We start from the raw sequence: 27,681 nt of genomic DNA, 5'->3' as shown, positions 1-27,681 counted from the left end.
TGTCATTAAAGGGATAGTTCAACATTTTGGCAAATTGGCCCATTGCCATAATCCCTATAGTCACAGCAGTAGGTTCATTATCTTTCCATGAGCCTCCGTAGCGTAGCTCTGAGCAGCTCACGGCTCTGCTCCGCCGTTCTAAAAACAGCTTGCACCGACAATTAAAGGTAACGAACCTACTGCTACGACTATAGGGATTATGGCAATGGGCCAATTTGCCAAAAATGTTGAACTATCCCTTTAAGATGTCATAAAATGTTTAGCTTAACTCTTTGGGTTTGTAACATTTTGTACCAAAAATAAAAACTTCAACATTTAGCCAAAGTTTTCTGTAGCTTCAAATGGAACTGAATCAGAAATGCGTCATCCAGCTGTTACAGATGTGAAATGGCCAAAAATTTGTGTTTGTGGTGATTTTTTTTGTACACTCTGCATTACTTGTATGTTTGCACTATATTGCACTTTTGTGATTGTATTGTAATTTGCCTTGTGCATAAAAAAGACACTTTATAAATAAAGTTTGATTTGATTTGATGACGTAATCTGAAGCTTCTGCTCCTGTGTTTTAAACAGGAAGTTCTGTCTGGTGGTTATCACTCATTAACTTTACTGTTAGATGATAAATACCATGATATTTGCGTGTGTCGTCGTGGTGACATCATGCTTTTGACTGCAGCGCTTTGTCACACTTTGATTTATCGTACATGATATCGAATGAGGAGTTGAGATACTTACGCCATTGAAATGACCATGAAGTCCAGCCAGTTCCACGGGTCTCTGAGAAACGTGAACCCGTCTATACAGAAGCCTCGGGCCACTATTTTTGTGAGTGACTCAAACGTATAGATACCCGTGAAGGTATACCTTAAAAATAAAAGAAAACGAAGAAGAAAGAAAGAAAGACAACAGTGAAAAAGTGGCCAACACACACACACACACACAAATAAAGTAACAACAACATGAAGATGTGTACTTACTCTACTTGTTTGGACCACTCCGGGGGGTCACTAAATGTCATGAATATACAGTTGGTCAAAATCGTACACATGATGATCATGCTGAATAACGTGGAGGAGAGGAGTTAAGGAAAGTTTGAACAGTTCTTCAGACATTCACAAAAACATCCTTTAAATTCACCAATAAAAAACTGAAGTAAACTTAGCTTTACTATTCACTGATAAAATATAGAACAACATGTTTTAAAACCCTGCACCTGGGCCCAGTTGTTCAAAAGGTGTAATCTGGATAAAAATTATCCGGATTTTGAAATCCCTTTTTTTTCTTTTGCTATCCAGGATCATGTAATCCGTCCCAGTTGTTCAAAGCAAAGTAGGATTGGATCAGTCTGATCCAGATCAAAACTTTTCAAGATTACCAAATCTGGATAATTAGTGCTCTAGATGGGACTGTGCATCACAATGAAGGCTGATTGGTCTGTAAACAACAGGTATAAAAGTGTATGTGTTGTTTTCTGTGCTCATGGTTGTTCCTTCAATGTCTTTTAAACAGCCAGACCCTATCTGGTTGGGCTGTTAAAATCAATTTTAAAAAAGCAAATTTACAGTACATTAGTGAAATTGTGAATATTTCTCCATGTGTTTCAAATTCAAACTTCAAATTTAATTGAATTCAATTTTGAGGAAAAGTAATTGGGGAAATGTTTTTCAGTTTTAGAATATTCAAAAGTTAACTTTATTTACTAATCACTGTTAGGGTTTAAAAATAAGGTGCAAAATATAAATCAATAAATGTATATATATGAATATTGTTTATTTGACCAGTTTGAATCACATTTTGTTCTGCTGGGAACAAAGTTTTCCCGATCCTACTGAAAAGTATAGACAAACTGAGGGTTTGATCCAGATGAAAACCAAGACTGGATTTCGTGATCTAATCCGATCTCAGAATCCGTTTTTGGTTTTGAACAACCCATTTTCAATCCATAATCCATAATCTGATCCATTATCCAAAATCCGATCGGATTGAACAACTGGGCCCAGATGTTCACATTCATATTCAGAGAGAACCACAAGACATGAGTCACTTGAAAGGATATGAGTGTATCAAAATCTTAATAGCTATTCGCCTAAGTAAATTAAAAGGGGTTAAGATGTACAAGGAGGACTCGGCACTGAAGCGGAAGAGTGTTTTCCCTTTGTTTAGGACTATGAATGTCTGTGGAGAGAGGGAGAGAGAGAGAGAGAGAGAGAGAGAGAGAGGATTAATACATGGCAGGTACTGTACATTCGAGGCGAGTGTAAAAACATCATTTAAAACAAAAAGCAGGAGACGACTGTTGATGTAGCCGATGTGGGTCACACGGCATCACAGGCGAGACTGGAAACTATTTGGACCCGAGTCCTTCACGCTGTAATCATGACCTCCGACCTCTAAACAGCACATTTTAAAAAATCAATGTGGTGTTGTTGGAGCTGCAGCTACAGCGGCGACACAATCATTAAAGCTTTAGTTGACGATTAATTGCCAGACCAATAAATGAAATTAACAACTTAATTGTCATCTTATGCCACTATTATAGAATTAAACCTGAACATAGTTTAATAAGACGCATACACCTTATGAAGAACAAGAACAAGAAGAAAGGGGTGCAACATGATGATGTCATTAAAAGTGGACTAGTCAAACCTCAAACAGTGGAAAACAACGAGGAAATAGTGATGGAAATATGAGATTTCTGTTATTTTCATCCAGCTGTTTTTATACATACAGTATGAATGGAAACCATTGAACCATTATGTCATACTTATGACATGCTACTGAGCCGTAGCATGTTTCGGGTTTCATCATACCCATAACTTTTGGGATATTCTGAAAAAACGTAAAAGAAACATACATGGAGCCGACAAAAACCAATGATCAGCGCCAACTTCTGCATAAACTGTTGATGAAGATGACTGCAAGAAAATGGATGAAGCCAAACTCATATGATGTCATGATGACCCTATGCAGCATGTAATGTTTGAACATTTAAACAAACTTGATTACCATTGATTGTTCTGCAATGCATTGCGAGTTTAATAAAGGGTATTCTCAGTGTGGGATAACAATAATCACAATATAAAACAAAAAAACACCTGTGAATATAAAAGGCGTGTCCTAAATGAGATAAGTGATAAACAAAGAAGAAACTACACTGAGGAAAAGGCAGCTGTCTCTGCTCAGACCAGAATTAGAGAAATTTAAGAATTTCTAGAAACACTGGGTTGGTTTCGTGTCACCAGAAGCCCTGTACCTTTGGACCACCCGCCAACAAAATCTAATTGTTCACTGTTCACAAGATTAAGTTCTGTCAGTGTTCTCCTCCACCAGGAGAAAGAGGACGCTGCAGGAAGGGAGTGAAAACACTTCAGGATAGAAGTGAAAAAGTCCTTCAACTTAACCTTGAAACACTCTGCTTTATGTTTCATTGTGAAAAGGTTTGTTCTGTATATCTGGAAAACAGCATGGGTGGGGTCCCTGATGAATCCCTAACCCTGTGTCGCTGCATTTATCTATACCTTAAAGGGATAGTTCAACATTTTGGCAAATTCTCCAATCACCATAATCCCATTATTACCTTTAATTATCGGTGCATGTTGTTTTGAGATTGGCGGGGCAGAGACGTGAGCTGCTCAGTGAACACAATGGAGGTGAACGGTACAGGTCAAATACACAATCCAACAACTCCACAACGCTCTGGTGGACAAGTTGTGACCTGCACATTCACCACGCTATGAGATAATAACAGAACGTTACCAGACAGAGTTGTTTTAGAGGGAAATGCAGCCGGACAGTATTTCAGACACGGCTGCTGGGCGGAGGGATTTCAAAAGCGCAAGTATTTCAGAGTATTTGTTTCATGTGTCGTAATGTTACATAATGTTACATGATTATCTCATAGCGTGGTGAATGTGCAGGTCACAACTTGTCCACCAGAGCGTTGTGGAGTTGTTGGATTGTGTATTTGATGAGTTTGATGAGGGACAGGGGACCTGTACCGTTCACCTCCATTGTGTTCGCTGAGCAGCTCACGTCTCTGCCCCGCCGATCTCAAAACAACATGCACCGATAATTAAAGCAGAAGTAAGCGGAATATTTGTGTTAATATAAGTCTTAAATAGTTATATCTTCCGACAGCAATCACTTACATAGAGTGTTTGGTCCTAAACACGGGTCTGTCAGTCACTCTGCTCTGCTGTAAGCCGAGGAGAAAACTTTCCTTGTATCCTACAACCTTTATCCAATGAGGAGAGAGAACGGCATAAAGGGGCGGTCCTCTCTGTGTGTGCAGCCAAGGGATGCGCGTGAATGTGGTGACGTAGGGACGAGGGCGGGGACTGCTAACTCCATCGGCTGACAGGAAGTTAGCCAAAACCACCGGATCGCTTACTTCTGCTTTAAAGGTAATGACCCTACTGCTATGACTATAGGGATTATGGTGAGAGGAGGATCTGACTGTAAATGTTGAACTATCCCTTTAAATAAATATGAGTGGACTCAAATCCAATCTCAAGGTGGGGAGATGAGACAGTTTCTCCTCCTCCGGTCACCCAGGAGGAGGAGAGGAGAGGAGCTAACAGCACCTCCATCCCTGGTTGCATCAGACGATACAGCCTGACGAGCTTTTCACCACATCATCATCATCATCATCATCAGCAGCAGCAGCAGCAGCAGCAGCAGCAGCAGCAGCAGCAGCAGCAGCAGCAGCAGCAGCAGCAGCAGCAGCAGCAGACCAGTGCATGGGAAGCTCTCCTCACCCTCCTCACCCTCCTCACCCTCCTCATCCTCCTCACTCTCCTCCTTCTCCTCCTCACGGCCAAATGACTCTCTTCTTCTCCCCAAGTTTAAAGCTCTTACTGGAAGAGAACCGCAAATGCTGTCATCGATCAGGGGCAGATCTGCTGACTCCAGCCTCTCAACAACCACTCCCCAGCAGCCATCCCATAAACACAGCCGGGCCGAGTGGGGCTGCATGAGCGCTGGGGTGAGGCAGAGGCACGCAGCACTGTGTGTGTGTGTGTGTCTAAGTGTGTTTGTGCATATTCCTGTGTGTAGTTTGTGGATGTTTGTGCCTAATTTTGAATTAAAAAACAACAACGTGGGGGGAGTGAGTGAGAAGCATGAGCATCATTTACAACAACAACAACAACAACAACAACAAGAACCAGTGTTGAGACCAGAGCTCCTAGGTTAGACTCTTTATAATAAACCAATGAGTGAGTTATTTAATGTGTGTTTCCTATTATATAATATTATAATTATAGAATCCGTACATAAAATAACTTCAGATGCAGTCAGATCCTTCATACTGCTCTTCCTTCAACTATAAACAATATGATAAATATTAGGGGTGGGAATCTTTTACTATCTCACGATTAGATTCCTGGTTTTTGGGGCTACGATTCCATTCAGAATTGATTTTCGATTCAGAATCGATTTTTGATTCCTAATGATTTCTGCTTCAGTCTGTCGGTGTGCAAAGGATCCTCATGATCTACTCCAGTCTGCTCTGCAAGACAGAATGACTAAAGTGTCTTTTTCACATTTATGGAGTTTTAAACATGTATCCATGCTTAGATGGAATTGTTGAAACTGCTGCATACAGTAAAAGCAATATCACATATTGCTTAAGTAACAAAATTAAAAGTGCCTCTTTATGGAAAACATTTTTTAAAAAATAGTGGAGTGAAATGGAGGCCGACAGCCGGCAGATTTGTTTCATTTTTTTAATTTTTTAAAATCTATTTTGGGACATTTTATATCGATTCTGAATCACATTAAATGAGAATTGCGATTCTTATGTGAATCGATTTTTTGGCACACTCCTAATAAATAATATAAATAAAATGATATGTGTTGTACGACGGAGTATTAGGGCCACATTGAGAAAAAACAAACAAACACAGACTTCGAGAATAAAGTCATAAATTTGCGAGAATAAAGTCATAAATTTATGAGAATAAAGTCATAGGCTACATTTCCTACGAGGAAAAAGTCATAACATTACGAGAATAAAGTTGTAAATTTACGACTTTATTCTCGAAGTCTGTGATTTTCTTATTTGTCAATGAGGCCCTAATACTCTGTCGTAATGTTGACACTAGCAATAGTAACCCTAACTAGAAAAAGCATTTCCAAGAATGGAAATGGTGTGAATGCAATGCTGAATGAGCTGAAGAAAGAAAGAAAGAAAGAAAGAAAGAAAGAAAGAAACAAAGAAACAAAGAAACAAACAAACAAAGAAACAAAGAAACAAAGAAACAAACAAACAAACAAAGAAGTAAAAAGACATAAATGGAGTGAAAGAAAGAAAGAAAGAAAAACAAAGGAAGAGAAAAGGAGTAGAAAGAAAGAAAGAAAGAAACAATCAAGCAAACAAAGAAGTAAAAAGACAGAAATGGAGTGAAAGAAAGAAAGAAAGAAAGAATAGATAGATCAGAGGGGTTAAAAAATAGGGAGGGGTACAGATAGATAGATAGATAGATAGATAGATAGATAGATAGATAGATAGATAGATAGATAGATAGATAGATAGATAGATAGATAGATAGATAGATCAGAGGGGTTAACAAATAGGGAGGGGTATAGATAGATAGATAGATAGATAGATGATAGATAGATAGATAGATAGATAGATAGATAGATAGATAGATAGATAGATAGATAGATAGATAGATAGATAGATAGATAGATAGATAGATCCTATGTCCTAGGCTCCACCTGGAATTACACTACTATTTGTAGAGGTGGAAAGGTTAAATGTCTGAACTGAAATTCATGAGAAAAATATAAATTGTTGGAGATGTTTACATCAAAAGTATAAAATAATTGAGAGGCTGATGAATTTGAGCTGAAAACCTGTGTGTGTGTCTGGGTGTGTGAGTCTGACGGTCTCTCTGTCTGTGTGTACATGTGCAGAAAGTAAAACTGTTGATAAGCGCCACAGAACTCCTCTCTCCCTATTGATCTGATTGATTACACCTGCGTGGCAGCCTGCCCTCAGAAGTTACCATGGCGACTCAACTAACTGCTTACATTATACTGTTGGAACAGTGTTTGTGTTGTGTCTGTTTGTCTGTTTGTGTATGTGTGCATGTGTGACTGAGTGTGAGTGTCTGTGTGTGTCTGTCTGTGTGAGTGTGATGCCTGTGTTTGTGCGTGGACATCCTCTGTCAGTCTGGTTTATCATGGTGTCTGTGTGGGCTGTGTTTAAAAACATCTTAAACGAGCGGACCAGGCTGCACCTGCACTTGTTCTATAATAGACATGATAACGAGCTGGCCGCTACAGCTGGACCAACTGCACACAGAGCAGAGCAGAGCAGAGAGATTTGTGCTCTGAGCAGCTTCCCAAAACAGCCCAGAAAAAGAGAACCGTAACTCTTATCAGAATGTGGTCCTGACCATCGGGGCAAGGAGACCTTCCTGAGCGAGCCAATGGCATTAAATGTTTGTAGGGCAAAAACTTTTCTTGCCGTCGCAAGGTAGAAAAATGGGGGGCATTTCTGTTTTTCTTCTAAAAAAATCAGCTCCTACTTTTATATTGAAGTGGATGAGCCACTGGAGCGGGTCTAGCTGGACAATTAAGCTCATTGAGACAATTCTGTAAGTCTGTCTGCTGTTTTGAGCACATCAGATGAGACACGACAAGTGTGGCTACAAACCGGTGAGGAAATCATGTGTCTAGAGTTTAATTTGTGGCCGTGCTGGCAATTTATCCAGAAAAAAATCCTGAATGTTTTTTCGATCCCACTCACTCACTAACGATGATGTCACTCACTCTAAGCCCTTGCTCGTTAAGCGCAATACACAACCATTATAAAGTTGGATTTTGTCGAAAATTTTAATGATTTTAAAACAGCCAAATACCTAAAAACTGCTGAAGATATCAATAAGCTGAGTAATATGTGAATAGATTAAAAGTTTGTCTACAGTTTAAAAAGTCAAATGGAGTCTGTGGGAGAAAGTATGCTGACGTTTTAGAGGTTCAAAGTAGTTAAAGAAAATTTTAAAAGTTTGAAGATGTTTTCAATGCATTCCTATGGGAAAAAATTAGCAGAAACAAGTTAAATATTTTAAAAAGTATAAATAGTTAAAAAGAGAAAAAGTAATGCCGATAAAGTTCAAAAAAAAGCTGCACGTTTTGATATATGAATTGTTGAAATCGCACAAAGTATGAAGGACTAGTTTAAAACCGTAGAAAGGCGGAAAGTAGTAAGAAGAAAAACTAGATAAAGTATCATTTCCTGATGGAAATGCGTGTGACTGCTGAAAGCAGCTGAACGCTGTTGCAGAATTAGCAAATAGTGCAAGCAGTGATCACCATACAAATGGTTGCCCAAGGTAGGTATCGAACCCACAACCTCATGATCAGCAGACTGTCACTCTGCCTCTAGGCCAGTGTACACACAGTTGCAGAGACTGTTGTCTGTTGATGAACTGCACTCTGTCTCACTCTGAAGTTAACTAGCCCAAAGCTGTAGTTCCAGTGCAAATCAATCTTAGTGCAGTGGTATAAACAAGAAACATGTTAACATAAACCAAGATTGAAAGAGGTAAAGAGAATAGGTGGGGGCGCATATGCATTATCAAGTTTGATCTTGTGACCAGACCAAGTGGTATGGGTTAAAAGGTCAAAGTGGCTGACACTAACAAGACTGCTCAGGTGGGATTTGAAACCTGTGACCTTGTGATTGGTTGGCAGGAACTTTATCCACTAGGCCATTCCAACACTTCAATGAAATAGAGGTTGAGACTTTGATGAATGTGAGATTTTTCAATGATGCTTAAAGTCTCACTACCCCGACCCTTTTCGGCCATTTTAAAAACCAGGTCATTAGCCATGCACATTAGCAATTCACCTCTGGGGGGTGGGCGGAGACTGCACTGTTTTGCACCCGCCCAGCCACCTCCTCGCACCCCACCCCCCGTTGCTGACAGCTGGACATGTATAATTATAGATTCAGCGCATTTAGTGTAAAACTCTCCACTGGGATTTGATCCCCAGACTGGAGCACAGTCCTTGCTCACAGTGCAAGCTGCTCTACCAGGTGAGCTATACCTATTATACCTTTGACAGCTACACCGAGCTGCCAAGCCTTTCAACTCTGAGCCATATGAAGAACTTTTGTGACAGACTGTATATTGTAAAATAGCCAATCTGTTAAAAAAAATGGAAGACCAGAAAAATTTCTGCATCTGTTCCTGCACCACATGATTACACGCACCCGGTCCCTTGTCATAGAGGCACCACTCAAGGAGCCTGGGAAAGTAGATAAACTCACAATTCAGATGATGTTTACAGCTCGTCTCTATCATAAACAGTTCAGATGTTATAAATGTCTTGTTGATGTTTTGCAAAACAAGTAATCATATCATGGTCACACAATGAATACTTGAAGTTTCTATTCAGCATAAACACAAATTCTGAGTTGAGGACACCCCTAACACAACAATATAGACTATTAGGCTACATTGTAATCATGAAATACTCATAACATCTAAGACATGACAGGTGTGGCATGATAAGCTGGGGGCCAATTTTGGCCAGCTGTAGTCACTATAGAATAGAAAATACTTTATAATAACCTATATTATTAAATTTCGCATTTTTGCATGTACGGTATGTATTATTTCCAAACTAGTTTTTATTTTCACATTTAACATTCATTTATATGCCAATCAAGAGTGGGTGAGTGAAGGAGTGCAAGAGAAGCACCTGCCCACCTCTCATGTCCAAGAGACTTTGTCCTGTCCTCACAACATGAACGAGGAAGGATAGGATGATAGCCCAGGTTTTAATTATATTATAACCTTTATTTAAATTTGGAAATATATTGAAGAGCAACCTCATTTACTATAATAATGAGGATTAATGATGAGGAAACTGTCACTGTCACATCTGTGCAACACCACATCTAGGCCTGCAAGCCTGCCCGTCTTGTGAGTTCGGGCTGGGCTCCAAGCTCACTGAACTCAAGTTACATTAGGCTTGTAAATTGTGCAGAGAACCTGAGTTACAATGAGCTTTATACTATCAGGAATCAAAGACTGTCCAATGACAGCTGAATAATCGGAAATCAAAAGTCAAGCAATGATGTGAAATGACTGAGGTAGGAATCGAACCCATGACCTTATGATCATTAAGCCTTTACTCTGCCACTCAGCTACAGAGAGCACACTGCTTTCAAGACTGTTGTCATTCATTGTAATGTGATGATGTGCTGCAAACTGGTATGAGTAATCAAGGAGATAACAAACACCTGTAACCAATTGAAGGCGGTGGAGGAGAGCAGAATTCAACATAACATAACAAAGAGTTCTTCCCTTGGATTCGAACCAGTGACCTTATGGTTGGCAAACGGCCACCCTAACCCCAACACTACAGTTGAAGTTGTGGTGAAGAGAGGTTGAGACTTTGATGAATGTGAGATTTTTTGTGAAAAATTAAATATTTGAAAAAGTATAAATAGTTAAAAAAGAGAAAAGTAATGCCGATAAAGTTCAAAAAAAGCGGCACGTTTTGATATATGAATTGTTGAAAATAGCACAAAGTATGAAGGACTAGAAGAAGACCGTAAAAAGGCGGAAGAAAATGGCCAAACAGAAGAACAATAGTGTGACTGCTTCAGCAGTCACACTAACTAGATAAAGTATCATTTCCTGATGGAAATGCGTGTGACTGCTGAAAGCAGCTGAACGCTGTTGCAGAATTAGCAAATAGTGCAAGCAGTGATCACCATACAAATGGTTGCCCAAGGTAGGTATCGAACCCACAACCTCATGATCAGCAGACTGTCACTCTGCCTCTAGGCCAGTGTACACACAGTTGCAGAGACTGTTGTCTGTTGATGAACTGCACTCTGTCTCACTCTGAAGTTAACTAGCCCAAAGCTGTAGTTCCAGTGCAAATCAATCTTAGTGCAGTGGTATAAACAAGAAACATGTTAACACATAAACCAAGATTGAAAGAGGTAAAAGAGAATAGGTGGGGCGCAAATGCATTAATCAAGTTTGATCTTGTGACCAGAACCAAGTGGTATGGGTTAAAGGTCAAAGTGGCTGACACTAACAAGACTGCTCAGGTGTGATTTGAACCTGTGACCTTGTGATTGGTTGGCAGGAACTTTATCCACTAGGCCATTCCAACACTTCCAATGAAATAGAGGTTGAGACTTTGATGAATGTGAGATTTTTCAATGATGCTTAAAGTCTCACTACCCCGACCCTTTTCGGCCATTTTAAAACCAGGTCATTAGCCATGCACATTAGCAATTCACCTCTGGGGGGTGGGCGGAGACTGCACTGTTTTTGCACCCGCCCAGCCACCTCCTCGCACCCCACCCCCCCCCCGGTTGCTGACAGCTGACATTGTATAATTATAGATTCAGCGCATTTAGTGTAAAACTCTCCAACTGGGATTTGATCCCAGACTGGAGCACAGTCCTTGCTCACAGTGCAAGCTGCTCTACCAGGTGAGCTATACCTATTATACCTTGACAGCTACACCGAGCTGCCAAGCCTTTCAACTCTGAGCCATATGAAGAACTTTTGTGACAGACTGTATATTGTAAAATAGCCAATCTGTTAAAAAAAATGGAAGACCAGAAAAATTTCTGCATCTGTTCCTGCACCACATGATTACACGCACCCGGTCCCTTGTCATAGAGGCACCACTCAAGGAGCCTGGGAAAGTAGATAATCTCACAATACAGATGATGTTTACAGCTCGTCTCTATCATAAACAGTTCAGATGTTATAATGTCTTGTTGATGTTTTGCAAAACAAGTAATCATATCATGGTCACACAATGAATACTTGAAGTTTCTATTCAGCATAAACACAATTCTGAGTTGAGGACACCCCTAGGACACAACAATATAGACTATTAGCTACATTGTATCATGAAATACTCATAACATCTAAGACATGACAGGTGTGGCATGATAAGCTGGGGGCCAATTTTGGCCAGCTGTAGTCACTATAGAATAGAAAATACTTTATAATTAACCTATATTATTTAAATTTTCGCATTTTTGCATGTACGGTAATGTATTATTTCCAAACTAGTTTTTATTTCATTTAACATTCATATATATGCCAATCAAGAGTGGGTGAAGTGAAGGAGTGCAAGAGAAGCACTGCCCACCTCTCATGTCCAAGAGACTTTGTCCTGTCCTCACAACATGAACGAGGAAGGATAGGATGATAGCCCAGGTTTAATTATTATTATAACCTTTATTTAAATTTGGAAATATATTGAAGAGCAACCTCATTTACTATAATAATGAGGATTAATGATGAGGAAACTGTCACTGTCACATCTGTGCAACACCACATCTAGGCCTGCAAGCCTGCCCGTCTTGTGAGTTCGGGCTGGGCTCCAGCTCACTGAACTCAAGTTCATTAGGCTTGTAAATGTGCAGAGAACCTGAGTTACAATGAGCTTTATACTATCAGGAATCAAAGACTGTCCAATGACAGCTGAATAATCGGAATCAAAAGTCAAGCAATGATGTGAAATGACTGAGGTAGGAATCGAACCCATGACCTTATGATCATTAAGCCTTTACTCTGCCACTCAGCTACAGAGAGCACACTGCTTTCAAGACTGTTGTCATTCATTGTAATGTGATGATGTGCTGCAAACTGGTATGAGTAATCAAGGAGATAACAAACACCTGTAACCAATTGAAGGCGGTGGAGGAGAGCAGAATTCAACATAACATAACAAGAGTTCTTCCCTTGGATTCGAACCAGTGACCTTAGGGTTGGCAAACGGCCACCCTAACCCCTACACTACAGTGAAGTTGTGGTGAAGAGAGGTTGAGACTTTGATGAATGTGAGATTTTTTGTGAAAAAGTTAAATATTTGAAAAAGTATAAATAGTTAAAAAGAGAAAAGTAATGCCGATAAAGTTCAAAAAAAAGCTGCACGTTTTGATATATGAATTGTTGAAATAGCACAAAGTATGAAGGACTAGAAGAAGACCGTAAAAAGGCGGAAGAAAATGGCCAAACAGAAGAACAATAGTGTGACTGCTTCAGCAGTCACACTAATAAAGAAAATGGCCGAACCGAATAACAATAGTGTGAATGCCTTTTGCATTCACACTAATTATTATTATCACTACTATCATTATTATTATCATTATAACAGTTGCTGCACTCACAGTTGATAACCTGCTGGTGTGGGGAGCGTGTTTATCATAAAGGTAATTGGTGTTGAATATGCATAAGACTGAAAAAAAACAAAAAAAAACCACACACAGCAGCAGTTTGTGGTTCACACTGGAGAGGAAGGTGGAGGCGACCAGAGGCGTCCAGAGACGACGAGTGGTGTCCTGAAATCTGATGAAGGTAAAAATAGCGTCCAACGGCGTGGAGGAGGGACAGAACGTATCGGTCCCATCAGGACTCCTCTCTTTCTCTTTCTCTCTGACTCAAACTCTCTCTTCACATCTCCTGCTCCTTTTTGCATTTCAGAGAATCTACCTTCAACGTCCTCTCTGTGTTTTTTTTCCCTGTTAATCTACATTAAACCAACATTATACAGACGGGACAACAGCAACGACACACACAGACACACAGACACACACACACACAGACACACACACACACACACACACACACAGAGGAGCTGCAGTCGAGTCCTCTCAGAGGTCGACAGAGGAGTTTTGCTGACTGAGCTCAAACAGGAAGGAGAGACTGTAAAATGAGAAATATATCATTAGCAGGTTACAGATGCCCAGCGTGCATAACTATCCTCCATTATGTTAATCAATGTAAAGCACATGGCCACATCAGAGTGCACACACACACACAGACACACACACACACAGACACACACACACACACACACACACAGACCATCTCGTCATGGTCTTTGTCCTTCCTGAGTGTGTGAGAGTCACCGGTGGTCGTCAGGGTAACAGTCCAACATCCTGCTAAAGAGGCTTCGCTCAGTCAATGAACTGTGTCCATTTGGAAAGAAGAAAATTTGTTGACGCAAACTTGGCAAAAACCAAGAGGTGGGGAGGAGGAGGGGGGGTTTGGGTGCAAATGTCCGTCAGGCAATTCCCTTAATTGATCGTATGCCACGCTGATCGATACCAATCAATGATTTATGCTCATAAAATACAAAATGCAGGATTTCTCTCAGTACAAAAGAAAAATGTCATGTGACATTTTAAATCAGAAACTTAAGGAATTACAGAGAGGAGACACACAGGTCACAGTAAATAAGAAGGAATAGGAAGAGGGAGAAGAAGTAGAAGAGGAAGGAGGAGGAAGAAGAGGAGGAGATGGAGGAGAGGAGGAAGGATAAGAAGAAGAAGGAGGAGGAGAAGATGAAGGAGAAGCAGACAAAGAAGAAAAAGGAGTAGCAGAAGAAGCAGAAGAAGTAGAAGAAGCAGAAGCAGAAGAAAAAGAAGCAGCAGCTTCAGGCCGGAGGACGACCTCTGATCTCTGACCTTCATCAACATAACCAGCAGCTTCTCTGTGAAGCTGCAGATCAGAGATGGTGACATCATCACACTAACGTTTCTATCTGTCTTAACAATGATTAATTGATTTATTAATCACTCATTTCCTCCGCTTTAATTAATTTCCCAGGCAAACGGTGTAAAGTAGGTTGCCCCACACACACACACACACACACACACACACACACACACACACACACACAGAGTGAATCAGATACTCTGAATCTTTTCAACATGAGTTAAACAAAGTGTATGAAGGTATATAACACACACTGATCTACCTACTCACAGCTAAATATATATATATACACACACACACACACGCACACTAGTGTGTACACTCATGCATACACACACACACACACACACACACACACACACACACACACACTCAGCAGAGTAACGCTGCACTGTGATTGGCCTGTTTGCTGCAAAGCTGGAGAAATGTTCCTAATTCTCCACAGAGCTTTAAAGAAAAAAAGGCACATATGCAAGAATCTGGAGGCAGAATGCAGGTGCAAGGAGGGTGTGTGTGTGTGTGTGTGTGTGTGTGTGTGTGTGTGTGTGTCTGTGTGTGTGTGTCTGTGTGTGTGTGTGTGTGTGTGTGTGTGTGTGTGTGTGTGTGTGTGTGTGGAAGGAACAGGAGGAACAGTGGAGCAGGGATGTGGAGAGGGGCTTGCAGCAGCAGCAGCAGCAGCAGCAGCAGCAGCAGCAGGAAGGTTTGGGACAGCAGCAGCAGAGAGACGAACAGAAAGAGGGAGAGAGAGAGGGATGAGGGGGTGGAGGGGGAGTGATGCAGAACAGAAAGCCAGAGAGCTGCAGAGGGGAGAGAGCCAAACCTGAGATGGATGGGTAGACAGAGGGAGGAGGAGGAGGAGGAGGAGGAGGAGGAGGAGGGTGGTAGGCATGCAGCAACACAGACAGAAACTGAGAAAGAGATGATGAGTGAGATCTGAGCAGAGAAACAATAAGAGTCCAACTCTCTGTCTGTCTCTGTGTGTCGTCTCTGGACTGAACTGACTCTGAGTCTGTTGTGTTGTGGACCTGTTAGAAGATTACAGTGATCAATAGTTTAAAGAACTGGTCACTGATTCATCTTTTAAAACAAAGTGGAAACATCGACACAGTTTTGATCATTGATAAAGAGACAGAAGAAGAACCAACGTCGCTGCTGCTGCTGCTTCGTCTGTGTTTTAAATCAGGAGCTGGTGATCAATCAGTTATAGCCTAGCCTAGTAATAATATTTTTTTTTTATCAGTTGTTCACTTTGAACCTTCAATGACCTTCAGAAACATTAAGAGTGCATTTTAGGTTCAGAGAGGGCATCAAACATACATCACAAGATGATTTTCACAATAAAAGCATGACGTTTTAATTTGCCGCTTTAAAGACACAACGTGTGTCAGTGGGAGCTTTTGTTTGTCTGTTTTGTTTTAATTCAACGTGTATTTCAGCTTTAGAGCCTGAGGACTGACTGGTGTTGTTGTTATTTATTTCTTCTTTAAACTCTCTGCAGCGAGAACTTTGAACCATAAATGGCTGTAAACTCATTTTCTCACTGTAAACGATCCTGGACGACGGATGCGTCATCACATTTCACCTGTACAGTGTGTTTGTGCTGCAAAACCCACATTCTTCTTCTTCTCCTTCTTCTCCTTCTCCTTCTTCTTTATACCAAAGTGGTTAGCAGCAATGAAAGCACACTCAGCCCCCCTCCCCTCCCCCCTCACTCAGCCCCAGTACAGGAGGATGCTGTGTCATCAGAGACTGAGGACTCAGACAGAGCACTAAAGCCTGGCCCTCGCTCTAATTTACTACACCCTGAAAAAAAGGAAAGGAGGAGAGAACGCCAGAGAGGAGGAGGAGGAGGAGGAGGAGGGGGAGGAGGAAGGAAGGAAAGAAAAGCAGAGTAATGGACAGAGACACAGAGAGAGAGAGATAGTGGTATAGAGATATATAATGTGATGTGTGTGCAGTCAGTGCTACATGCTGGGATTCAGACTCGACTGCTGCAGCTGCTGCTCGCCTTGTGCACTCGCTCCGAGTTGCTGCCCTGCAGAAGCCTCAGAAAAGAAATGTCTGGTCCACTGCACACACACACACACACACACACACACACAGAGCTCTGGTATAAGACGGTCCCCACTGGGCCAGAGTTAGACCGAGGAGGAGGAGGAGGAGGAGGAGGAAGAAGCTTCTGCAGCAACAAAACACTGAACGCTGGTTTTAAACTTTCCATCTGAATCATCTAAAGGATAAAAAACAAAAAGAATCAGCCAAACACAGACACAGCGTGCACGTGAGCAGAGCTGCTACAACACTGGTTTGTCCTTCGTCCCTCCGTCCATCCATCCACCAGTCCGTCTGTCCATCCGTCCCTCTCGTGCAGTTGGACTACAGCAGCTTTAACGTTGCTTAATCACATCAGACGTTTGAGCAGCGAGGCAGTCCTCTCCCCCGTCACAGGGGAAAAGCAGAACTGCAACGCTGCATTTCTCCTCCTGCTGCCCCCTCTTCCTCCCTTTGATGCATGAGTGCTGTGATCAGGTTTCCTGCAGCTGACGGTAACACACACACACACACACACACACACACACACACACACACACTTAGAGCCACTCATTGACATAGAGGGGAATGGTGAGCGATAGGATGACTGTCGGTCGAGTAGAGGAGACGAGGTGAGGACACAAACAGCAGGAGGAGGAGGAGGAGGAGGAGGAGGAGGAGGAGGAGTGGACTCTCTAAGCATGAAGGGACTTCCTCAGGTGTGTTAAAGGACAAAGACATTAGTGGATTAAGGGGATGAGTGACAGGTGAGAAGACGAGGTGGCGTTCGTTGGCCTGACGAAAGACGTGAACGTCTGTGATCAAGTTGGTGAATTTTGAGGAAACAGAAACAAACTGTGTGTGATAGATGTGATGTAGGAGAATAAACAGCGTCCTAATAGTTAGATAAGTCTGGAGAAGTCGTCTACCTGGGTGTCTGACTGTCCTGTAACCATGGCTGCCATTTTGAAATCACCTTGAAAAAGGTGGAGTGCAGAAATATCAAAAAAATATAGGACAGTGGTTGTGATGAGAGATGTGGTCTGTATGTAACTGTGACATCATATCTAATAAACTGTGACATGCCAATTCATATTTCTAATGGATTTAACATTAAAGCTGATTGTCAATCATCACACAATTATTCCATAAGCAAATACTGTTTTTTTCTTCACTTTTGTACCACATAATGCACTAATCATTAATCCATTGGTGAACAAACTACGACCAGTAATCATCCATAACTGATATCGACCTTGTAGATGAACCGTCTCTTGTTTCATCGTTAATGTTGCTGTTGTCATGTTTCACAAAATTGACAATAAAATGATGTTACACATTCTCATCAGTCATATTTTGTCATACAAAGTAAGGAAGTAAAGTATCATCATGAAGTTTGTCTGTTTCAGTTAATAAAACTAAATATGAACTGAGCAGTTCATTTATTCTAGCAAAAGCAAACTCCAGAGAAAAGAAAAGAGAAAAGGAGGAGAAGACCACGGTTTGTTGCATCATACTGTATAAAGTGTAACATATTTGACTTCAGTGTTGGTTGTTTTCTGTGTCTGTCTGAGCTTCATTCAGAGTCTGAGTCGTGGTTCTGTTTTTGCTCAAATTCCACTTTTCATTTACAAAAGACTTCCTGTTTTTAGTTTTTGTTGTTGTTTTTGTTCTCTGACATCACCGGTCTAACTCAACTATCAGCTGTGCACCAATAAAATCATCCTGCTTTGTTGTTTGGTATCATTTACAAGAAGCCAATGCACACACATTTAAAACTGTAATGGAAAAACTGTTTTTGTATTATTCTCTTAAGTAAACTGTTTTTGTTTTGTTTGTTTTTATGTTTGGTGTATTCATTTCTGGCTTTAAGATTTTTTATTTCTACCTGAATGTTTATATGTATGAATTATTTTTGTATATTTCTGTGTGGAGCTGACACACACACACAGTCATCACAGCAGAGTCAAGATGTCTCCTGCTGCAGGTATTAGATTAGATGTACTTTATTCATCCCACAATGGGGAAATTTAGTTGTTACATCAGCCAAGTTAAGAAAGAAAGTAGAGAGGAAAAAAAAAACACAACTGTGGACCCCAGGAAGACTAACAGCGTTCTAGAGCGCAGCTAATGGGGATCCTAACAAATAAAACAAATAATAAAACAACTCAACATACAGACAATATAGACACAATAAACAATAAAACAAATCAACCTTCAACCAGGCAATGTGCAAAACAAGTACTGAGGATATAAGGATATAAGGTGGCCTGATACAAAAGTATTGATAGGTAAAGTGACTATGGTGTAAAAATATTGCAACGTAAGTGACAATGATATAATAATAATAATGATTATAATAATAATAATAATAATAATAATAATAATAATAATAATGAACAAGTTTCCTTCGGTCACTAAAGAGCGAACCACAGAAGATGAAAAAGAGGAAGAGGTTGACATGGGGCACTAAGAGATGATAAGAGCAGAATGCAACGCTCCCTGTGACCAACACTGAACTGTGGATCAATAGATCACAGAACACACACATACACACACACACACACACACACACACACACACACACACACACACTTGATCCTGCTGCTGCTGCTGAGACGGCCGTCCTGCTGACCGAGCTTCTTGCTCCTGAACGCCACAGACAGATTCTCTTACACACCGTCACCGCTGCACAAACAAGTGGAGTGGAGGCCCTGCAGCCGCCGCCGCCGCGCTACCTCCACTTCCTGTTTCTGTCCTCTCCTGCCATCTTCTGATCCTCGCCTCGCTGCCTGCAGAGCTACAGGAGTGAGGAAGAGGAGGAGGAGGAGGAGGAGGAGGCCAGAGCTCCTGATGCCTGGAAACCTCATCTAATGAATCTGCAGCATATGAATCCAGATGTTTTTCTTATTAGCTGCAGAGATGAGGTGAATTACATAGGTTTTCTTGATGTTGTCTATGTATTATATAGTATTATTATATAGTATATTTACTATTATTACTGTTGTATTTTTTCATCGCCCCTCAGGGATAATACAGATTTCCTTGATCCTTGACACTGACTCGACCTTCAACGCCGACACTGATCCGTCAGAAAACTATAGAAAAATAACATTTTCACTCTCTCACATTGCTAAAATGTGTCACCAAATGAATCCACACAGACAACTTGATATATAAATAAATAAATAAATAAAAATTCTCTCCAACTATCATTTCAATTGGAAAGTAATAATAATTCAATCAGCAGAAACACTGAGTAGCTCCTGAAGCTAAAGGCGAATCCGTCACCATCCTCCAGCTGTTGCATCATTTCAACCACAACATTAACACTGATGATTGATCAAAAAAACAAAAAAAAACACACATACAGGAGGCCGACCCCTGCCCAACAACCACAACAACAACAACAACAACAGTGTTCCTCCTGCAGCCTGCAGTGTTGCAGGAAGCAGAACAACAACTCTGTGACTCTGCCTCAGCTGTGCTTCGATTTTCATGAGCGAAGCGTCGTGAAAACAAAGGAAACTCACTCACAGGCCTCGAACGAGCTGCAGCTGCACCTGTGTGAAGCCTCTGAGGTCTAGATATTTTTTTTTAAAAAGGCAGTGAAATGCTTCAAGGTCGTCTTAGCTATACAATACGACACATTAACTTCCATTTTGCCTCCTGAATCTCCTCTTTAGAAAGCCTAAGCGGAAGCAGGAAGTAACGTCATCATGGGACCTCAATTCGGAAAAAGTCTCCATGTAAGTGAACAGGACTCAAAATTTTATTTCGTGATCCAATCGAATTGTGTCATGAGAAAAAAATATGTCCTTAACCTACTTAAAACATCACGTTTCATGACAAAACATCAGCAGTTTATCATAAAACGACAACGGAAGAATGTATTTTGTGTGAAGACGCTCTATGGATCTGGTGTCCCACAAAAAATACGCCACCAACTGACACGGGGAAGGGCGCCATGTGGTGACGTCACTTAGTTTTACGATAAACTGCTGATTTCTTGGCATGTACCGCAATGTTTTAAATAGGTAGAGGTCAGATATTTTCCTCATGACACAATTCAATCTGATCACAAAATAAAATTTTGACTCCTGTTCACTTACATGGAGACTTTTCCCGAATTGAGGTCCCATCACTGCTCTCTCCAAGAATATTTTGACTGTTTTGACTACAAATGACATTTTGACTAGAAATAAGACAAATATTCTTGGTAAGATTTTGAGTTTTTGCAGTGATGGCGACGTTACTTCCTGCTTCCGCTTCAACACTCTATATCACCTGTGTGTGTGTGTGTATCATGATGTGAGACAATATCAACATGAAGATTGCAACGAATTCCAAACTTCTCCCTATAAACCAAACGCAAAGTGTGAAGGAAACTGCATGTGGTGCATTTAAACTCACTTTCTTGTTCAAATAGTATGGGTCCAAATCCTCCAGCGGCGTGGCCCGCAGTCCGTCAGGAATATCGCCGTAGATGAAGGGCAGGCTCTTCCCAGCCTCCAGGTCACTGTTGGGCTTGGGTTCATTGTCGTCAGATGTGTCGCGGTGACTACTGTCCGATCGGGGCTTGGGCGGCTTCTTGTTCTTCTCTTCTTGGATGCGCTTCTCGATGTTAACGAGCGACTCTGGGGTGAACTTCTTGAAGCTGTCAGGTCCTGGGGGTGCAAGAAGGGGTGCGGCCATGTTTTCATCCTGCAGCTATTTCCTCTTTATTTGTTTTCCATCCCAGACATGCAGCTCTGAGAGAGAGAGAGAGAGAGAGAGAGAGAGAGAGAGAGAGGGAGGGGGGGGGGCACAGAGTGTGAGCAACAACAAAAAAAATCACTCTTTAAAGGGATAGTTCAACATTTTGGCAAATTGGCCCATTGCCATAATCCCTATAGTCATAGCAGTAGGTTCGTTACCTTTAATTGTCGGTGCAAGCTATTTTTAGAACGGTGGAGCAGAGCCGTGAGCTGCTCAGAGCTACGCTATGGAGGCTAATGGGATTTCTTGGTTTCCCTCATCAAACTCATCAAATACACAATCCAACAACTCCACAACGCTCTGGTGGACAAGTTGTGACCTGCACATTCACCACGCTATGAGATAATAACAGAACGTTACCAGACAGAGTTGTTTTAGAGGGAAATGCAGAGACTGCTTGATGAAAAACTGTCCCTGACGGGAACGTGCATCAGCGGGTTGGCATGAATTTCCCTCTAAAACAACTCTGTCTGGTAGCGTTCTGTTATTATCTGATAGCGTGGTGAATGTGCAGGTCACAACTTGTCCACCAGAGCGTTGTAGAGTTGTTGGATTGTGTATTTGATGAGTTTGATGAGGGAAACCAAGAAATCCCATGAGCCTCCGTAGCGTAGCTCTGAGCAGCTCGCAGCTCTGCTCCACCGTTCTAAAAATAGCTTGCACCGACAATTAAAGGTAACGAACCTACTGCTAAGACTGTAGGGATTATGGCAATGGGCCAATTTGCCAAAATGTTTCTAGTCGTCGTCATCTTATTAATAACACCATTGGATAACAAAACGGGTTATGATGAAAATAGTTGACATATAATGGCCGTCCACTGGGCTGCATCTCTCTTCAGTTTCAGCCTTTCAGCTCAAAGATCCACAGATTGAATTTACTAGTTCTGCCAGGGGAAATGCAAAAAAAGCAGAAATAAAAGCAGGAAAAGTGCAAACATTTTGAACATGGGCCAGTCGGCACTATTTCTGCTCCCTCCATCAACCTAAATGATCCTGGATCCATCCACACAGGCCAGACTTCTGCAGCCAGCGCATCAGACCGACCGACCGACAGCAGTGAATTCCCCTCTGCTCTCACCTTCCTGACCCCGGCAGCGACAGAGAAAAAGTGTCAAGTTGTCTCTTCTGGCGTTTCCTGCTCACAAATGACAGGCTCTCCAACTGCACTGGCCCTCGTCTGATTGGCTCTCCACAGGTATCTACTGTATCTGACACAACAGTATTTTCTGTTTATTTCCTGTCTCTTTCTGCATCTAACCATGCAAATCAGAGCTTTGGCTTCACTTTAAACTCCGTATTATTGATATTGACTAAATAAATAATAATAATAATTGACTAAATGAATAAAAATGTCACTTTGTGGTGTAAATGAGATGGTAGTACCTCTGGGCTCAATGAGAAACAGATAGATCTGCAAAAAAAGCAGCGTTCAGCTCTTTGTTTTGGTCGGGAGGTCGAGTCCAAAACGTCTCTCACTGACAATAAGTATAAAATAAGTGTGGAGAGCAGTTCCCACTTCCCAGCAGCACACGGGCTAACACAAGCATCTTTTCTGCTTTGCTGCAAAAGTGACAAGGAGCCAAAAAATATCTTAAGCCAAGTGAAAGTAGCTGTGGATGTAAAAGTAGATTTCAGAGGAGACGGGGCTCAGCTGCATGTTTCACTGTATCAGAACTTAATGAGCTGATGTTGTTTTATCCAGAAGACACACTGTAGTGAGTCTAGGAGTCTTCTTCTGCTGCTGCTGCCGACCACTTATCAAATCCATTATTATATAAATGATCATATAATAAATTAAATATGACGCAGGGAAATGAATGGGACTGAGGTTTGTGTTGGAGTGGACTGGGTGGGGCTTCAGTGCTGCTGCATGACAATTATACAAATGTTGACAAGTATAGAAATTAAAAATAACAAAGACTATAATCGTGCACAGTTATCCATCTTTGTGATTCTTATTGACGAGCTCATCCCGTTTGTTTGGCCTCCGTCCTCCTCCTGACTCACTCTACAGACGACAGCGTGTTCGTTTAGTCAAACTAAAACCAAACTATTATCGAGGCGGAGAAGAAGAAGAAGAAGAGGAAGAAGAAACGATAATTGCCAGAGCTGCTCGGTGGAAGTTATCCAACCTCAGGGGCTGTGACTCATAGTTAAACCGGTAAAAGTTATAATATCATCATCATCAGGCTTCATCTCTCCAGGCTCCTAACAGCAGATGAATGACACTCCTGAGCTGGCTGATGGCCACACACTGTTTGATACACAACAACATATTGACAGTCCAGTCACACCTCGGGCTACAGTGTGAGCAACATTCAAGGAAAAAAAAAACAATGTTCAAGGGTACAGACCTGGAAATGAATCAGAAAGAAGTCGGGAAGGAGAAGGAGAGCGAGCAAGAGAGACAGAAAGATCCGACAACAAGCCAGTATCTTCGATAGAGAGCGCTTGCTGCAGCCAACCAGAAGAGAGAGAAGGGAAGGGAGAGATGCGAGTCCCGATTCAAGTAACCCAACCTCGGCACAACCTCCAAGTCTCCTTCCACCAACGCCACATCAATTGATCTACCGTGAAGGTGATTCAAACCGGCGAGGCTGCAGAGCACGGGCAGCAGCCACGGATCAACTCCTCACACATGATGATGTGGTGAGAGGCCACCAGGAGGCAAGATGCAGATGCTGCTGCTGCTGCTGCTGCTGCTGCTGCTGCTGCTGCTTCTCTGTGTGTGTCCACTAACTTACTGGGTCATATGAGAAACACTGCATGAAAAAAAACCAAACTGTCTGACTTTGCACATTTAACTGGGGAAATAACTGCTGAGATCATGCAAACAATTATACACTGACTGACTGAGTCTCTATTCTATTCTATTCTATTCTATTCTATTCTATTAGCACATCCAGGCTAACCCTCCTCCTCAAGAAATATACCAAAAAAGAAAAAAGAGAAAAAAAAACCCACAGCTCTCGTTTCAGTTCAGAATCCGACACAAAAGAGTCCGGAAATATTCAGCTGCCTCGCTCCGAGTGGAAGAGAAAAGCTGAGGCTGTGAGTCTGCTCCTCAACAGCAGCAGCAGCAGCAGCAGTCTGCTCCAACGCTGCGTCCTCTGCGCACAGAAAAGACATCCCCAAGCCTCCGTCCCAGCACCTGGACTATAGTAATACAAGATAAAATGTAAAAAAAAAAAAATCCTCCAGCCTGATGAGAAGCGGACTCATCGACCGATGGAGCTGGACCAGAGTCGGACACGACACGGAGCTGGAAGAGAGGAGGAAGGAGTCACATGGGCCTTCTGCCTGCTGCCTGCCGGGGAAATAACTTGAGACACCCTCCGTCCCCTGCAGTGATGATGATGCTCTGATGCTGCCTGTCGCTGAATATAAGATGTCCACACACACACGCACAGAGTCACACACACAGTCACACACACACACACTGAGGAGGAGAGGTGAGCCCCCGCAGGCCCCGGTCCAGCTCCACTCACAGAGAGAAAGACCTATACAACACCGGCTGCCAGATCTTTACAGAGGCCTCATATAACCTCACATAGGCAACCCCCAACACACACACACACACACACACACACACACACACACGGTCCGAGCCAAACCGAACCAAGCCGAGCAGGTGCACTTTAAAGTTAAGAAATGTTCACATAAGCCCATGAAAATCATAATTTTTGGACAAATACAAGGCGAGAGCAGTGAACTCTGAGACAGTATATGGATCATATATATACACACACACACACACATATATATATATAAATAAATATATATTATAAATATAAATATAGGACACGAGGCCATTCAGCATCAACACATACAATGAACTTTCTTTCCACCCACCTCCCCCCACAGTGCTGAGTGCTGCATCATGTAAGAGCCGTTCACTCACTGACTGAGAGGGATTTGTAGTTTTATACCGATGCGCGCTGTTGTCCTATAGGGCCGGAGCCTGAAATACTGCAGTGTGGTTTATTGCTGCTATAGGCTCTAACTAACTAACTCCTAGTAGGTCAGCTGCTGCTCAACACACACACACAACACACAACACACACAAACAAGACACGTCCTGACAACTCGTCCCTGCATGGCCTCAACTCAAAAGCAACCCACAAGAAGAAGCGCATCATGCACAACCCACTTTAACCCCCCCCCCCTCCAGAAAAAAAAAATAAAATAAAATTAAAAAAATTAAAATATGTTATTACAGCAAGAGAGAGAGAGAGTGAGAGCGGCCTTAAGGCTCCACCACACCCGTATAGATCAGATCCACACAGTCCATATTGATGCAGCTTCACACAGAAACAACATAAAGGGGGGGTGATGGGGGGGTTGTTGGGTTTTTAAATAAATGTAGGGAAGAGGAGGAGGAGGAGGAGGAGGAGGACTGATGCTGCGTTCAAGGAGCAGAAAGAAGGAGAAGGTGCCGCGGCCCCTTTGAGGACTGCCAAAACTAAAGACGCACCTTCCTCCTCACGCAATACAGTCTCCACAGAGAGAGAGATGGAGAGAGAGGGAGGGAGGAGAGGAGAGGAGAGGGGAGGGAGGAGAGGAGAGGGAGGGGGGGGTACAGAGGTGGGATGGGGAGAGGAGAGGAGGGGAGGGGGAGAGGGAGGGGGAGAGGAGGGGAGGGGGTAAAACTATCATAGTCATAGAATAATGGTGGCGAGAGAGAGAAAAAAAACTGCTCCGTTTCTTTACAGCCAAAGACGCATTATTCCTCGCGCGCGCACGCACATACATGACAGCCGCCGTGGAGCCGCCGCGCCACCGGAGAAGTTTTGCCCGTGATGCCACACTTTGATGATATCCCGTATGCGTAGGCCAGCAGCTACAGTCCTATATGATGTCTGTTATTCCCATCCAGCGGCAGGCCAACACCCCAAATAACCCGCTGCTTGCTTGCTGCTGCTGTCTCCCAAAAAAAAAAAAAAACCGCGGCGACGCAGCAACTCAAGTCACACACACACACAAAAAAAATCTCACCTGAACTACCTGCAAAAACTGCAGCCCCGGCCGCATGTCTTAGCTTACATGTGTGTCCATGTAACTGGCACGGAGCCCTCCATCCATCCACACACAGACGCTGCATGGGAAAAGATGCTGAGAGAGAGCGAGAGCGAAAGAGAGCGAGAGAGAGAGAGGGGAACCGCTCTGCGGCACAGGGATGCAGTCAGTCGACAAAGTAGTAGCACCGAGATCCATCCCAGCACGGAAAAATAGGAGACAAGGCAGAAAACAGATTGTCTACTTACTTTTTCTCGCATTAACACAAATCCAGACAGCTGTCAGTGAACTGCAGATGTAGGAAAGAGTCGGGAGTAACTGCGGCTGTCGCCATATTGTTGCTGCTATCTTCCTTCCCAGTGCGTGCGGCTACCCTGCATAATTGATGACTCTCAGCAAATTGTTAGGGAGTGTCGGTAAATGCCTTTAGTTTCAATAACGGACAAGAGACCGCAGCATCGTAAGCAGAAAAAAAAAAAAAAAAAACCCTGTTCACTGTTCATCATGTAAGAACAGTTATTGATGTTGTGGTTGGGATTGTTAAGAGGAATATATATGTATGTAGGCTATACATCTGGATCTGATGGAGGAGTGTAAATCTATATCATCTTTTAAAACATTACATCAGGAAGTTTGTGGCTAATAAACATTTCTGACAACTTATAATGACTTACACTCCAGTGGCTTTGATTTTAAGCATGTGCGCTTTCATGATGACTTGACATATTATAGGAAAATGCAGCCTACTAAATAACACGAACAGTGTGTAGAAACATCTTAAACTGAATTCATACATCATGTATTTAATTATTCATCCACACGAGCCAGAAAAGTGTATTACACTGTATGTGTTCATTTTTTCAGTGTGCAAACTCAAAGAAACAAACTAAACCCTATATAACACTGAAACATACACTACTCACACAAAAAGTTAGGGATATCTTCCTCTTTGGGATGAAATTTCTAAATGCACCTAAAATGCACTATAACCTTATACAGGTGAACTTAATTGGACATTCTCTAACCTTTTGAATGCACATGTCCAACTGTTCAATGTTTCAGTCCTTATAGCATAACATGCTGTTCTCTTACAAGGTGATTAACCACAAAATGGTATATTCGCCACTGTTGTTAGCTTAGGTTCAATATTGTTGGAGATGAAAAAATTATAATTCCATACTTCTACTTAAATTATATAATATCACTGTAGAATTAACTTTTTTCATTTTATATTAATTTCACACCGAAAGTTGAATATCCCTAACTTTTTTTGTTTGAGTAGTGTATTTCTAATGTAAACACATCATGATATATGTGATGGCTGTTCGCCTGCCCTGCAAAAAACAAACATTTGCATCATATATTATATTATT

The 27,681-nt window shown here is 41.9% G+C and overlaps 1 protein-coding gene across 11 annotated transcripts in view; it reads right to left on the bottom strand.

Annotated features, from left to right (window-relative positions):
* scn8ab (sodium channel, voltage gated, type VIII, alpha subunit b) overlaps window positions 1–26,706 on the bottom strand; it is an 88,766-nt gene extending 62,060 nt beyond the window's left edge. For 8 of the 11 annotated variants that reach the window (XM_085775563.1, XM_085775565.1, XM_085775567.1 and 5 more), the window contains exons 1-5: window positions 26,557–26,706; window positions 20,946–21,283; window positions 2,058–2,175; window positions 978–1,068; window positions 736–864 (exon numbers count right to left, since the gene is read on the bottom strand). In XM_085775563.1, coding sequence (XP_085631689.1) covers window positions 736–864; window positions 978–1,068; window positions 2,058–2,175; window positions 20,946–21,227 — 620 coding nt within the window. In that variant the 5' untranslated portion in view covers window positions 21,228–21,283; window positions 26,557–26,706. Of the gene's footprint in view, window positions 1–735; window positions 865–977; window positions 1,069–2,057; window positions 2,176–20,945; window positions 21,284–26,287; window positions 26,374–26,556 lie in introns of those variants that run through there. The other 3 variants (XM_085775562.1, XM_085775572.1, XM_085775571.1) reach the window with 3 other exon arrangements.
* Window positions 26,707–27,681: the final 975 nt, after the last annotated feature.

Source organism: Trachurus japonicus, chromosome 5 (genome assembly GCF_045865225.1).
Source record: "Trachurus japonicus isolate A0001 chromosome 5, Traja_1.0".
In the NCBI taxonomy this organism is placed as follows: domain Eukaryota; kingdom Metazoa; phylum Chordata; class Actinopteri; order Carangiformes; family Carangidae; genus Trachurus; species Trachurus japonicus.
Note: the sequence above shows the minus strand (reverse complement) of the source record. Positions and strands in the feature narration are given on the sequence as shown.